We start from the raw sequence: 16274 nt of genomic DNA, 5'->3' as shown, positions 1-16274 counted from the left end.
GGTTCATTAAATAGTGAAATTTCTCAACAATCGACCCACGAATCGATCTCACTGGATACCAAAATAGAGGTTTTTCGGTAGAGAGATCGATTTGTTGATGAAACCAAGGTTTATGGACTTGATGATAAAGTCAAGTCTCTACAGAGATTGTTCGTTTCAAACAACGATGATTCTGGGTTCACTACTATTGGTAAGAAAGAAGGAATGAAGCGAAAAGTTGCTGATAGAGGTTAGGGAAACAAGACGACAGGAGGCTAAGGAATGGGGAGAGAGAGAGAGAGAGATCAGTTAGGCTGAAAGAGGAAAATAATGTGGGTGACTGTCATGGTTAGACTAAAATGGGGAAACAGGTGGTGTCGGGATTGGATAGAAGAAGGTGTTGTTTGGTGGCGGATGGTGATGGTGGTGTTGTTTAGCAGTGGCAGTGGTGGAGTGAGATTGATGATAGACGGTAGAGGAGGAGGGGAAAACAAAGGGTGCTGCAGAGATAAAATAGGAAATAGTTAGGATTGAATTGTCTGTTTTGCCCCTCAAAGTTGATCACATATTGTGCGCATGACTATTTTCTGTTCAAAGGTTATTGATTGAACTAAAATGAAACAAAATTAAAAACAAAAGATTAAAATCAAGCAAATTAAAAATTTAGAAACTTAAGTGATACAAGAGATAAAATATAAAGAGTATTAATGTAATTTGTCCCAAAAGAATTGTGAAATCCAGAGCATCTCGCAGCAGGCAAATATCCGGTAGTCGGTTAACCTACCTTTCCACTGTTCTGTCTTCACGCTTCTCTCACTTGTTCCCCCTAGGGTTTCAGATTAGCTACCCAACCCAACTCCTTCGCCTCTCTCTCTGTCTCTCTGTCATCACATCAGTTATCAGCTACATCAATGGCGACCGCGACCCCGATCCCGATCCCGATCCCAACCACGCAGAAAGAGGAAAACCCTAGTAAAACCCCTGACCCAGAACAACTACAGGACCAGCCACCCTCAGATCCTCCTAGCAACGAAGCTTCGATCGACGAGTCTAAGACCATCGAAGACTCCCCTGTCACCGAAGCTTCAACCGACGTCAAGAACAACGACGAAAGCGATGTTTCCGATACCAAGAAGAAGATCCGCAGGGCCGAGCGGTTCGGGATGCCTGTTCAGCTATCCGAACAAGAGAAGCGTAATTCTCGAGCTGAAAGGTACTCTTTTTCGTTTATTTATTTATTTTTGTTTTGTTTTTGTGTTGTTTAACACATTCTTTGCCGATGCTTCTTTGATTAGGATTAGGGTTTGTGATTGTTTTCGCTGTGTGATAGCACATCTCTACAATTAAATAAAGTAAGAAACTCATGAGAGTGAAAAGAAAAGTAGCCCTTATACTTTATAATTAAATAAAGAAATATATTCTTGAAAACAAGAACGTATATGCATATCATTAAATCAAATCATTGTAAATAGTGGGCAAATTCAAAACCCTCTTCAATTAAGCCTATCAATTTAATTAAATTGCTACCCTATTCTACTCCATACAAAGAAGCCCTTGTTGTTCAAGCCATAGCATCAAAAAAATTAGTAGTTTATTCTCATTAAAAATTAACCTTCCCTCAAAGCAGTATCCAAAAATAAAGTACCAAGTTCCCTTGCCTGAACCCAAAAAAAAGAAAAAAGAAGATAAGAAAAGAAGAGCAAAAGTTTCCTAACCCCCAAAAAAAGGGAATTAATTGGGTAACGTAATAATAAATTGTTGACAATGTGTATGTATATGATGCAAATGTTTGATTTACAGATTAATTTAGGGGGATGGGAGACCATGTGATTGTGGTCGAGATTCGTGGGAGTAATGAGTAAGTAATACCATGGGATGATGGGTGTGATTATGTAGTGCAAATTTCTATTTACACCCTTGTTGTTTGAGCCACACCCATGTGTGGACCCCAGCGGATTTAAAAATAAACACATAGCCCCTTGTGATTTTTGAACCAAAATGCATAGTTAGTTTATCCATCCAAATTAACGGCTTTTGATAGTCATACACCAATGTGTTGATTAAGCTATCTTTTTAGGACAAAAATATCTCTTATACATTTTCAAATTTATAAAGAAATGTCATTCTTCTTCAACCCTCCCCCTCGCTCTCTCCCGCCTCTTCCCTCTTTCACTTTCCTGTCACTATTTCCGCTGCCCCTCCACCCCCAGCAATCCCACCCCTTTATTCATTGAGCCACTTTTCTGCATCATCCCACTTTGAGGAAATTTTTTCTTGAATGATTTCCCCTTTGTGACTAAAATTTCTTTGTCATCCATGGGTGTTAGGGGGAAAAGAAAGAAGACAAGTTGTTGCCTGAAGGGGTGACAAGGGTAGTTGCCTCTTCCATAAGTGCGTCACATATACAACAACGTGAACCGTACATCAATCATTAGGACCACAGGCGCAATATGTTAAATATAACATAATAAAATGAGGAGATCACCTCTACACAAATTTTCCTCTTCCTATAGTTCTGCACTTCTTGCAATGCAGAGTTCCTAGTCATAGTGGAATTAGACCATGGATTAAGGCCAAATTAAGGCCAAGTTTGGCTACTACAAAATAATTCATCTTTTTATCTTTTTTTCATCACATCACCTCTCTACTTTTCTGCACATCTTTTCGTAAAAAGACAAAAAGTACACTTATTTAGGTCATCCCAGACAAGTCCTAAATATTTGTTGAAGATTTATTTTTTGAATGCCAAAAGCTTGGGTAAAAAGGAAGAAGATGAGGACATTTGTGTAAATTTAAAGTAGTTGTTAAGGGAATGTAACTATGCAATTTGGTTCACAATCCACAAGTGGACATGTGCTTATTTCCAAATAATAGGGAGGTCAGCCGCACATAGGCCTAACCACGAAGGGATGAAGTGAAATTTTCCCTTATATATGCCATAAGATTAGTTGTATTATGTTTAATTAGGACGAGATCAGTGTTTTTAAAGGCTCTAGGCGCAGTAGGGGAATTAAGTGCAAGGCGCGAGGTGAGGTAAGGTGCGGACATTATCGAAGTAAGACACGCAGTCTTAGTAAAAAATAGATATATTAACATAGACTAATGATTTATAGCATGTTAGTACTAAGACAATTTATAAATAAATAAATAAATAAGGCAAATTATAAAATAATTCTCAAAGCCATAAAAGTGCATATTACATAGCATTCTAATTTTCAAAGGTAAAATAATCCACATTCAACAACAACGACAAAAAAATAAAATAAAAAAAAATAAAAATAAAATACCAAACATAAATATCTAACAAATACTAATATAAGTTTTAACATTTCAAGAAATTTCAAGAAGAACACAACACGGCAGGGAAAAAAAAGGGGAGGGGAGGGGAGGGGAGGGGGGGGGGAGAAAACAAATACAACAGCGAAGAAGAAGAAGAAGAAGAAGAAGAAGAAGAAGAAGAAGCCAACCAGCCCAGAGTCGAAGATGTACCCAAAAAAAAGTCGGAAGAAGAACCTAGACAGCGAAGAAGAAGAGAGAAGGAGAAGAACTCACCTAGTCCAGAGACAAGACTAGACGAGCCGAAGGGAAGAGAAGAGACACCGCAAGATTTCTTCTTTTTTTCGAATTGATTAGGGCATTTCGAATCGATTTGGGGCTGGGTATTGAGTAGTATGGCTCAAAGTTCTAATTCTCTGTGATTGAGGCCTTTAAAAACATGATATCAACCGTTTGCAATTATAGAAAAAAAAAAGAGTCACAAATTCAACTGGCCAAGTCGCGCAAAAGGCATGCCTTCTTCAACTCGCCTCGCCTTGGGTGGCTTCAGGCGCTGCACCTGCGCCTCGCTGTGCCTTGCTGCGCCTAGGTGCGCCTAGGTGCGCCTTTCAAAACACTGGATGAGATGCATGATGGGATAAGGGAAAAAGATTAGGACTCTTGGTTAACAAAATTATTTAATAAGATTATAGTGTCTAGGAAAATGCCTGACAAGTGCAGAAACATATTTTAATACCTATATATATAAAGGACATATACAACTTGCTTTGATTAAAATGACCTTCCAGTTCTTTTGTTTACCATGGAGCTTCTCAAATATGGACCTGTCTCCTTGTAGGTTTGGGACTGTGCCTGCCACTAATGGATCAGATGCATTGAAGAAATCAGAGGATCAGAAGAGAAAGGCTAGAGCAGAGAGGTTTGATTATTTTCCACTTTAATCTTTTCATTATAAAGTATTTTGTTGAAGTTTTTAAATCCTCTATTAATCAATTTACTTTTCGTTTTTTGATATGTTTGTATGGGTAAATAGTTTATGATCCTTTATGTTGCTTCTCAGGTTTGGGATTGTGCAGTCTGTTTCTGCTGATGAGGAGGTGAAGAAGAAAGCCAGGCTTGCCAGGTTTGCGGCAGCAGTTCCCAAGACAGATCCTCAGGAAGAAGAAAAAAAGAAAGCTAGGGCATTAAGGTCTGCATCAATGCATCATTATTGGCTTGTCTCCATGCTATGCTTGGGACTTATTACAATGCATCTCTATCAGCTATTGCAATGCAAGAGTAGAAGCCTACATTTTTGCTCTGTTATTTAATAATGATATATGTTCGAAATTTCTTTTGCAGGTTTTCACAGCCTCCATCTGATTCTCTATCGCAAGTGAATGACAAAGGAAATGATACTGAAATGGCAAGTCCTTGTAAATGGGTTGCTTTACAAAACCATTGATGTAGATGTACAGTAATAGTTTGTTGTCTATAGTACTGATTTTCTATTCTTGAATTTCAGAAGACAGCTATCACAAGCAAGGCTGGTGGGGGAACCTAAATATCGTAATTGCTCTCTTTCATGGTAAGATCTGTTTGAAGATGTTATTCTTTAGCAGGCACAATTCCTTCCCATTTTAATTTAATTGCCATGCTTATTTTTTTTTTTTTCCATCCAATGAATAGGTTTCATTTGTGAACTATCCTTAATATTAATGTTGCTGTCTCATTTTGACAGGCTTAGAGTTTTGACGTTTTATGACTTCCCGGTGGCTTCTTTAGTCATGTCTAATTTTTCTGACGTATTAATTCTTGGACGCAGCTCTCTTCCATTCTTGGAGACCTTCCTAGGAGGCGAGGCAGCATGAAGAAGCTTTCTCTTGTCTTTGATATTTCTGTTTACCTGTTGAAGCCCCAGGATGATCAACAGTTCCTCCTTAGTGTTAACCTAACTGAAATGACAGACTTAGAAAATATCAAAAATACTGAAATTATAGCCTGGGAAAATATTCTACTTTCAGAAATTCTGATATAAAACCTAGACTCCTCCAGAAATTACTGATTGCTAGTTTGGTTCTCTTTTACAACTCTATCCTTATTTTCTTCTTCTGTAATCCACTTGTTACCAACCTCTCATATCCACTTGTAGTTGTAGTCATGTCACATGCTGTAGATCTGGTTGGAATCAGCAGTAACAAGCTAATGTGTGAGCCTATAACATCATCCGATCCAAGATTTTTAGTGTCAAAATTGCAGTATTGCCACATTGAAAATTTCTTTTTTTGTGTGTGTGGAAGGTAGATCATATTAACAGAAATCACTTGGCATACTGTGGTCTGGTCTTATTTTATTTTATTTTTGGTTTTTTGATATCTTACATGCAGGGTTTTATAAAATTTCCAAGAAATTGTTATATGGCCAAATATTGTCAAACAGGATAAGATTTCTGAAACAACATATGAAGCAAAACTGGTTTTGTTGTGCTTTGTAATTCTAGATTGATTGCTTTGCATATTGCCTGTTGGTTATTGAGGTGTGATTTAACGATTATCTAATGCATTATTGTTTTTGGATGTACTGGAGCTTTTGTTGAGGAGTTTGCTCCCATTTTGTGGTATGGAGTATAACATATTTTGACATTAGACATCATGGATCAGATGATGGTAAACTGGCTTCTTCAATCTAAAATGTTACTCTTCAAAAGTCCTCGCATTTTCATGTCTGGTTGAAACCGTGTACTTGCCTATTTTTGTTACTGCTGTTTTCCAACTTGAGCATGGCAGATATGATGGGTTGGATTAGGTTTGGGGATAAAGTTGTCAGATGAAATAATTTGTATGCAAGTAAGTTCTTGTGATTGGTTATTAGGATGATGGAGGGTTCAAATAATACATATTTCCTCAGGCTATAATTTCCAGAATTCTTGGTATTCTCTGCTTGTTATTTGAGTTAAATTGACACTCAGGAGCTGTTTTTTGATCAACTTCGGCCTCGCAGGGTGAACTGACCTGCTAGTCTGTTTGGATATGTAGAAAAGAATGGAAGATGTTTGATTATTATAGGGATTTGTAGGTTTAATTTTGAAACGTTTAAGGAAAAATTGTGCTTTGTTTATGAATTTGTAGGATCATTTAAGTTGTTTGCCGGGTGGTCTTGTAATTTTCCTTTTTTCTCTTACTGTAGTATATATTTTCCTGGGAAAAATCAAGTCGGTTGTCTCTTATGTCTTTTGGATGTTAATATAGAAAATCATCCATCAATTAGTTCCTGTTTCCCTCAGCCATGCACATTGGAAATTTCGATCTCTTCGTAGCATGTATATGTTTTGGAACTGAAATTGGTTGGGGGGTTCCTTCAGCATTGTTTTGGCTTGAGATTCCCGAGATGGTGACGAAACCCGGTATTCAGTTCATGTTACTTTTCTATCTGGCTTTATCTATTCATATTATCTTTTATATATCATGTAACTTTTCAATCTGGCTTTATCTATTTATGTTATCATTTATATATCGAAAAAAATTCCTGTTATCTATTTTAAATCATAAAGTTCATGTTAGATTTGGTTTTAGTGGGAATTTTGTGCATCTGAGATTGGTTCGAAAGGTACTGAAATTGATATTCTTGTGATCGGTCCAAATTCTAGCAAAATAGAAGATTTGAGCGACCAAATATAGCTTTTTTTTTTCTATCTGCTTTTCTTTTATTTGGAAGAATTGGTCCTCTTTAATTTTCTGAAAAAATAGAAAAGAAAAAGAAAGCTCCGAAAGGATAAAGAGAAACTCTGCAAACGGTAAAAAGAAAGAAAATTAATTTCTTCATTTTTTCCCCATTTAGTCCCTCTACAAATATCTTTACAAAATTCTGTATAAATTTAAAATGCAAAAACAGCTAAACCATCGCCATAACATTGGGGGTGTTTGGGAATTTAGTTTTTGAGGTTTTTTTTTTTTGTTTTTTTTCATTACGAGACAAATGTTTTATAAAATTAAAAAAAATAAATCTAAACAAAATATCACATCAAATTCCATAATCATCATTTTTTCTCTCACAAACATCACATCTTTCCAAACACAAATTTTTTTTTTCAATAATATTCAACTAAAAAAATTTATGAAAAAAATTCACTTTTCAAACGCTCACAATGATTAAATTCACATATGATCTATTGAAAGCTTGGTTACAGCAAATATGATTTCAAAGTTGTACCATAAGAACAACCAAGAAAAGGCATCCACTTTGATAGTGAAATCAACCAAAAGTGAAACTAGCTTTGATATATAAAACTACATGACTCAAATGTGAATGATTTGTATTGACTTTGCATCGATCGTGATGACAACAGAAGGATACATTTGACTAGTGAGAGAAAAGGTGCAAGCATTCGAAACTACACATTTGAGAAGCATACAAATTCATGTGGATTCCAACTAGCCCGGAATTTCAAAAGATTTTCTTGAGTGCCAAACAGAACACTTTGCGATTCATGAAGCCAGTCTAAGGAAGACTCTAACCTCAATTTGTGCTTGTAATGGCTTGCTAATCTCAGGTAATCCAGAGCGATTTGTCTCTCTCTTCTTTTCCTTTTTCTATATGAAGAATGGTAAAAGTGGATGACAAATTCGAGAGAAAATTAAAGAACACTGTAGACTAGGACTTCACCGGGGTGGGTACTCTTCCACCTTTTACTGAAATATTGCAACTCTCAGACGAATTCCTATTCATCAAAGGTTGATCTATAAACACAACTACAACTGTAATGTCATCATGGAAATGTCTCCTCACCCCTCGATCAATCTTTTTGAGGTCCGAGTATCTCATTTCTCTTTTCTTGGCCGCTACATGAAGTGCAGCTTTAACTAGTCTCCTAGCGATTCCCTGACCAAAAAAAAAAGAGTAGGGATTTCAGCTCAAGGTTTTAAGACAAAAATTCTTTCAAATGTCAGATTGGGAACCATTGCAAACTTATACTTCAAAGTGGCCTCGGTTTGTTTCAGCAAAAATTGCCTTTAACGAGTCTCATAGGGAAAACGTTTTCTGCAGAAATTATCATCCACAAAGAAATAAAAAAAAAAAAAATAAAAAAAATCCAGTTTTTGGTTCCAGAAAATGATGTGCTAGTGGTTTTAATGGTGGCAGTAGCAGCAACAATGGTGCTAGGGGTAGGGTGTTGGTGGTGGGAGGGGGTGGTATCGGTAAGAATGTAGTCTGACAATTGTTTTCCACCTTTAAAAAGCATAAGATGTTTTCCCAAATCAACACATTTCCATTGACTATGGAAAATGTATTCCATTAGTTTTCGTTTTCTGTCATACCAAATGTCAGAGAATGCGAAAAGCATTTTTGCAAAGCAAACGGAGATTTTTATATTATTGAGAAAACTCCACACAAGCAGCCCAAGGCCCAAAGAAAGCAATTAGATATCTGTGGCTTTTAGCTTCTAAACCAATAACTACCTCTAGATGAGTAGTTCAAACTCAAAATGTTTTTGAGCTTTTTGTTTTTTATATTTTTGTCTTTTTGTAAGAAAAAAAAAAAAAATTCACTAAAGGAGAAAACTCAAAAACAGTATTTAAAAATTAAACCAACCAAAGTGTCGAGAGAGATTTGATGCTTACATTACGTGGACAACTGTTGACAATATCGACAGCCTCCTGGTTGCTGATATGCTCCCATAAACCATCAGATGCAAATATGAGAAAATGATCTTTTGGATTGAGTTTGTGTATAAAAATTGATGGCTCTGGGATAAGGATTGGGTTGGCGAACGGTTCAGGAAGTCTAAACTTTGCTAAAAGAGGTTCTTGGTTGAACTCTGCCTTCTTCAGATAGGCATCGCCAATGGATCTTGAAACCTGCAAAAACACAGACAAGAAGGGCCATCAGTGAAACATATTTAGATGTAAAATCTCATTCTTACAAAAAAAAAACAATCACTATGTTTGGTTTTGTTTTCAAAATCTACTTTCTGTAAAATACTATAAACTAGTTTGTTGAAAATAAAAACTTAAAAGATGTTTTTGAATTTTCAAAAACTATTTTAGCAAAAAGGAAAAAAAGAAGGAAACAATATGAAGCGGTTACCTTCAACCTGGATGAAGGTAGGATTTGATCCCATCATCCACTATTTCTCAGGTATCATTGCTAAGAGACTTAATAATGAGTGATATATACAAACAGAAAAATTATACAAAAAAAAAAAAAAAAGAAAAAAAAAATCTATACAAAATGATGTGGCAGAATTACATCCATTCATTTCTAACCAAAAGACCAATCAAAGTGGCTTATTATGTAAAAAAATGCCACTGCCATATCATTATGGTGAAATTTTCTATATACATTTTTTGTTTGAAAATCATTTTCCATTAATAGGGGAAGAAATAACTAGTAATACGATAAACTAAGATTATAGGTTCTATCGCAAGATTAGGAACTTTGAAGTAGAGATTGCACTTAAGAAGATGAAATCAAATAAGGCTTTAGGATCCGATGATATCCCTATTGAAGCTTGAAAGTGTTTGCGTAAAAAAGGAGTTGCTTGGTTGACTAGGTTGTTTAGCAAAATTTTGTTGACTAGGAATATACCAGATGAGTAGAGGAAGAGTATTTTAATGCCAATCTATAAGAATAAAGGAAATGTCCAGAATTGCAACAACTATAGAGAAATCAAGCTAATGTGTCATATAATGAAAGTGTAGGAGAGGGTGATAGAATGCCGATTGCAAAATATAATAGAGGTGTCAAAGAATCAATTTGGGTTTATACCTGGCAGGTCAACAATAGAAGCGATCTATCTGTTGAGGAGAGTAATAGAAAAGTATAGAGAAAAGAAAAGAGACATTCATATGGTGTTTATCGACCTTGAGAAAGCATATGAGAGAGTGCCTTGAGATATAATATGGTGGGTGTTATAAAAGAAAGGGGTGGCAAATGGTTACATTGATGTGATTAGGGACATGTATGAAGGGGTGGTGACCACTATTAGATCACCTGTTGGAAAGACAAATGAATTACTATCACTGTAGGGCGGCACCAAGGATCTACCTTAAGTTCTTATCTTTTTGCATAAGTTATGAATGAGTTGACGAGAAATATTCAGGATGACGTGCCATGATGTATTCTTTTTGTAGATGATATCGTGCTAGTGAATGAGACTAGAAAAGAAGTCAACATAAAGTTAAAGATTTGGAGAAAACACTTGAATCTAAAGGATTTCAAATAAGCAAAATTACGACAGAGTACATGGGGTGTAAATTTAGTAACAGTAACAATGAAAGTAGAGGAGAAGTGAAGATTGAGAACTAAGAACTACCTAAGAGTGAACATTTTCGTTATTTAAGGTCGATTATCACAACGGCGGGGGAGATTGATGTGGATGTGGCCCATAAGATTAAGGCAAGATGGCATAAGTGAAGAAGTGCGTCTGAGGTACTGTGAGATAAATGAATACCTACTAGACTAAAAGGTAAGTTCTATAGAACGGCTATTAGACTAGTAATGCTATATGTGACGGAGTGTTGGGCAACCAAGAAACAACATGTCAATAAGATGAGTGTTGCTGAGATGAGGATGCTAAGGTAGATGTGTGGCAAAACTAGACAAAACAGAATTAGGAATGAGTGTATTCAGGAATGGGTAGGAGTAGCACCGATAGAAGATAAGTTGAGAGAGAATCAATTGAGATGGTTTAGTCGTTTTCAACGGAGACCAATAGAGGCAGTAGTGAAGAGATGTGACGCAGTGACGGTAGATGGCAGTGTTAGGAGACTGGGTAGGCCTAGATTAACGTTAGCTAGCGTTGTAAATAGAAAATATAGATCTACTTAATTTGACTAACGAAATGACCTTTGATAGAGCCGCGTGGAGAAGAAGGATTCATGTAACCGACCCCATTTGATGGGATTTAAGGCTTGGTTTGGTTTGGTTTGGTTTTGGTTAATTTCAACTCCAGAACAGTCCCCATAAACGCATCCAGTCCAGATTATGAACTGCTGGACCATTTTGAGCATATAATGCGGTTATATTCTGTCAGTTCAATGATTGTTTGATACAAAAATCGGGGTATAACATGCATAAACTAAATTATCAAATCACCAAAGAAAGCTATATTGAACTGTTCATCAATTCATTGACTATATGCTAAAAAAAAATATATGAAAAATAAGAAAAAAGAAAGCAAAGAACTCAAGAAAATTACCTGTATGAGACCCTTCACACGCCAAACCTTGTGCCTTAGAACCACAATTTGTGAATCATGGGGATGCAATGAACGAAGCTCGTCTCTCACAGATTCAATACTTGCATTGTGCTCTGTTGATAACTGAATAGCCGTGACCCCTCTAACACCCTTCTCTGCTCTCCCTAACACCACACGCGAGTCTCCAACATTTGCAATATATAGAAGTCCATTGCATATTACCCCCACCAAACAACACGTTCCCACCGATGCAATTTGTGGCTTATCACGCCACTGCTGCTTTACAAGAGAGAGAAACTCCTCTTCGGTTGCCAAGAATGCTTTTTTAATAACATTGGCAGACATTTCTTGATGCTCAGAAGCAAATTCTGAATCAAAGGAATGATGATGTCAGAATGAGCATATTCATCAGATCATAAACAAAGGCTTTGTTCTTGAGAGGTGATGATTTCTCACCAATGGATGATATACGATTGGGCATTTAACGGTTTTCATAAGTGAAAACAAAAGAATTAAAAAATCAAATTTTCTTCTTTTTTTATAATTATCTTTTTCTTAAATTTTAATTTGATTGGGAGTGTTACGTTTCACTCCCGTCAGTTAAAGACACAAGGTTCCCCTGGTGAGTCAAGCAACAAGTGCAGAACCTATTAAGTTCATTATTCCTAAAAACCAACTATAAATCCTAGAAAATTCAAATCACTATCTCAAAATGATATTTCATGTAATTGAGGCTGATGGTTCATAAATGTGTTGCACGGTTCTGAGATGCAAAGAGATGAAAGAGCCTGAATAAATGAAAACAGAAACAGTGAGCAAATATGAATACAAACGACTACGTCACAATGAAGGAAGTGATTACTGAATAAATAAGTGGAATACGAGGTTCTAAGCCAACTAGTGATAAGCGCCTGGTAAAGATAGAAGTGGCCAGAAGGGCAATTCAAATTAACTCAGCATAGTCTATACAAATCCTTCATTCATTCGGTTCTATCTAGAGGATCATATTATCTCTACTTTTTTTTTTCTTTTTCTTTTCTTTTTGGGTTCTAAAATTCAACATAATTAAACTTAAATAAGTTCAACCTCTTGAAGCTTCATCAACAATGCAATCTAGTCATGAAGCAAAATAGCAAAATTTTATTTTTTTATATAAGAATTTAGTGATATAGTTGGTCAAGCTAGTATACTTGGCAACCGATCACTTACGACAAAAATGAATTAAGTTCAATGTCAACACCATTAAATAGTGAAACGATATCAGAATCAAATTGAACAAATAGCAAGGGAAACAAGAAGAGAACAGAACATACTCTTAAGATTGGGGAACAGATTTTCATTCACGAATTGGGATGTCTCTGGTCCTCCATGTCCATCATAAACCCCAATAAAGGTCCCACGAGGGCCTGAATCGAGTGAACTCAATGGCCCTGATTCAACTTGGCTTTGATCCTCCAACAAATTATTAGCTTGAATCACTGCCATTGAAAATTCTCCATTCACATGGTATCCCAAATCCTTATACCACAACAACCCATCAACCCGGCCATTAGGGTCTCCGATTTGCCGATTCCGGCGACCTCCATCACCCTCAACAGAGGGTTTCCAACAAGGTTTAACCATTTCTCTGAAACCACTTGATATTGACATTTACACCTCTGACCTCAAATACATGTATATCATCTATAATTGACCCACCAATAAAAACTATCATCAAACACACTTCTCAAGTATTACGTGCAAACCCTAGAAACATAACATGCATACATATATCATCCAAAAGAACCAGCAAACAAAAAAATCATCAAACCCAGATGAAGAATAAGGCCAAAACCCAACGTCAAGTCTAGTTTTTGCGTGTGCTCTAAACCCACAGTCCCAATTCTTGAAACTATATACCGACCAACCCAACAGGACCAAGACACCATTAATATGGGCAATACTCCAAAGAGGGACCAAATGGGTATGGGCAAAACCAATCAGCAGGTGTCTTTGAGGACAAGAAAGCAATAGTTTTAATTGTGAGTTCAGAGAATATGGAGGTGTGATTCTCTAGCATACCTTGAACCTGGGTAGAATGACTTTGGACCTTCCATTGTGTGTCATGTTTCAAGAGACAAGCTTAGCTGTAGAAACCCATAATAGATTTGATGGTGGCAGAGTTTGTTCTCAGATCAGAGGGATCAAAAGGTGGGCAATGGATAAGAAAAAGAAAAAAAAAAAAGGGTCTTGGAATTTCTTGGCAGAAGATTTTTAGATTGGTGTCAGATGAGATCTCAGATGATGATGGAGAGGAGGAAGGTTACAAATAAAAAGAGATTTAAATTCACAAAATCTCTGACATTTTTTTGTTTTTGTTTTGGATACATCGACTCTTCTACTCTCTCTTGTTTGCTTTTTAGTGTTTTTTTTTGTTCGGTTTTGTGGCCATATAGTTTCCAATTATATGGCTGAGATTTTGCTTTTGGACATTAGTGAAAAGCAACCCACCATTTTAGCCAGTTTTTGCTCATCTTTTACTTGTCTTTTCCTTAAAATGAAAATGATAAAAAGACAAAATAATCATTTGTTTTTTTATAGAACTCTGCTTATTATTTGATATTGCTAATGATTTAATAATGTCAAAAAATTTATAAATTTTAATATATATTTTTTAATATGCATTTTACATAGAAAAAATTACATACAATTGGGCAAAAGAAAAACAATTACCAACACATAGGGTGCAAGCGACACTTACATCTCTACAATATTTCATTTATACCTTACCACAAACACACTTGCACTTCCATGCATTTATCATTTTTTTTCCTTCTCATTCGAGCATGTAATTTCCCATTTACATCTCCATATTAACTACCGCCCATTTAGTTGTGATTAGTGGAGTATAAGGCTTGATTTGACATATTTGAAAAAAGTTAAAAAGTCATTATCTTATTTAAGTCACATCATTTTATTTAAGTCACATCACTTCTCCAACACATCATTTCAAACTCAATCCAAACCTAACTCATATTTCATAAAAAATTAAAAAGTATACTTATTTGGATCATCCCAAATAACCCTTAAGTAAGGTATATAATAACTAGGGAAGATATGACATTAGTGGAATTTTAAAAAATAACTATAAATTTGTGAAATTTTTTTATAATTAGTAATAATTATAATTATAATTTTTTTCATGAATATGCATTTTTTTTTTCCAAAATTTTACTAGGGTGTAATTATCCCTAAACTAAGCTAAGTAGATTCATTTTCCTTATTTTTAACATCGTCCTAGAGTCAAGTTTTGAGTAATTTATTGTAACTCCTCACTTATTTTTATGTTACCTTTACATATAGTCCTGCCACATGTGTAGCATAATACGTTGTCTTTCTAAATCAATCAAGATTGATGCAAATGTTCTAAAAGTCATTCCATTTGATACCAATTAATTTGAAGTTGAATGTCTCCCATTAATATGTAACACTATCCATTGTTCATTGTTATTTGCTCATTAATGAATCACACATGTTTGTTTGGTTTTAAATTAGGATAATACTACACCAATTTAAAAAATTATAATTTCTCTTTCATATTTAGCCATATGACAGCTATCACATTATTAAAGTGAGTTTTATCTCTATTTTTTTTTATATTGTACGACACATTAGTTGAAAAGATTTTTTTTTGTTTGTAAAATTTGTATTGTATTCTAAAAAGGGGCTGGCTTCCTTTAGTTTATGATGGGATTAGAGAATATTGTTGAGTCTGGGATCTATCACGGGTCTCGTTTCGATAATCTGAATCGTTCAATGTGTAAAACTCATCGAGTATTATATGTTTGTTAAAAATCATATTAATCATATATCGATAGTTACGTGATCAAATCAGTTTTATATACAAAAAAATAGACGGTGAAAAAATAAACGGTTAACAAAAATCTGATTCGATATGATAGCTATCGATATCCGATCAACGTAATTTTTTATAAGCATATAATATTTGACGAGTTCTATACATTGAATGATTCAATTTATTAAAACGAGATCCGTAATAAGCCTCCACAAATTTAGTCTCCGTTTGGGAAGTAGGTTGGCTTTTTGACTTTTTGATTTTTTTGGCTATTTTAGCCTAGGCTAAAAAATTTGGTTTGGGAAGGATTTTTTGACTTTTTGACTTTTTGGTTTCTTTAACTTTTTTTGTGAGAGAAAAATGTAATGATTATGAGTTAAATGTGATATTTTATTTTTTGTAACTAAAATAACCTATTTCGTCTTTTGTAACTAAAATAACCAAAAAAATCCCGTTTAGCTCTTGCCAAACGGAGCCTACCCTCTACTTCATGATAAGCCCGGCCTTTTAAAAACATAATTCTCTAGAGAAATTTATCTTGTGTTCATGCACTAGGCTATGGATCACACACAAACACATGGCTGTCAATTCAATTGTTTCATCAAGAGATTTCTCTACTGATGGAGAGACATTTTTCTTTCACCAACAATAATTTAGACCACTAAAAAATACACTATTAATAGCATTAATACATTGAAAATGATAAAAAAAAAAGAAAAAAAAAGAAACAAGGCATAGAAAGTGGGCGGGGCCTACTGCCACATCATTAGTGGTTCTTCTAATGCTCCATTTCTAGTGCTCTCAAGTATTTTTCTTATTTCACGGCCAGGCTTCGCCCTTGTTTGAGATTATGTATGGTTGGGTCTGTAAGAGTTTTATTACGGGTCTTGTTTTAATAATTTGAATCATTTTAATGTATAGAATTTGTTGAGTATTTTATTTTTATAAAAAAAATCACGTTGTTCGGATATCGATAACTACTTAATCAAATTAGATTTCTGTCAATGG

At 35.2% G+C, this 16274-nt stretch overlaps 2 protein-coding genes across 5 annotated transcripts; one reads left to right on the top strand and one right to left on the bottom strand.

The window, feature by feature from the left end:
• The first annotated feature begins 520 nt into the window (after positions 1 to 520).
• On the top strand, positions 521 to 6497 carry LOC114292190 (uncharacterized). Of its 4 annotated transcripts, none has more exons than XM_028236101.2 (6): positions 521 to 1192; positions 4094 to 4174; positions 4316 to 4444; positions 4597 to 4660; positions 4763 to 4822; positions 5060 to 6497. In XM_028236101.2, exons 1-5 carry the CDS (start codon positions 891 to 893, stop codon positions 4796 to 4798), a joined length of 612 nt encoding a protein of 203 aa, XP_028091902.2. In that variant the 5' UTR covers positions 521 to 890; the 3' UTR covers positions 4799 to 4822; positions 5060 to 6497. The 4 variants fall into 4 exon arrangements, with proteins under 4 accessions (XP_028091902.2, XP_028091901.2, XP_028091900.2 ...); XM_028236100.2 differs by having other exon boundaries at positions 4976 to 6497; XM_028236099.2 differs by having other exon boundaries at positions 4760 to 4822.
• Positions 6498 to 7525: 1028 nt separating this feature from the next.
• Positions 7526 to 13919, bottom strand: LOC114292171 (putative protein phosphatase 2C 38). Its single transcript, XM_028236079.2, has 4 exons — positions 12745 to 13919; positions 11432 to 11799; positions 8853 to 9089; positions 7526 to 8112 (listed from the first exon to the last, which is right to left on the bottom strand). The coding sequence occupies exons 1-4, from the start codon at positions 13079 to 13081 to the stop codon at positions 7885 to 7887; spliced, it is 1170 nt and encodes a 389-aa protein (XP_028091880.2). The 5' UTR covers positions 13082 to 13919; the 3' UTR covers positions 7526 to 7884.
• Between the last annotated feature and the right edge of the window lie 2355 nt (positions 13920 to 16274).

The sequence above is a fragment of the Camellia sinensis genome, chromosome 10 (genome assembly GCF_055761805.1).
Source record: "Camellia sinensis isolate YWXY chromosome 10, ASM5576180v1, whole genome shotgun sequence".
NCBI lineage: Eukaryota > Viridiplantae > Streptophyta > Magnoliopsida > Ericales > Theaceae > Camellia > Camellia sinensis.
Note: the sequence above shows the minus strand (reverse complement) of the source record. Positions and strands in the feature narration are given on the sequence as shown.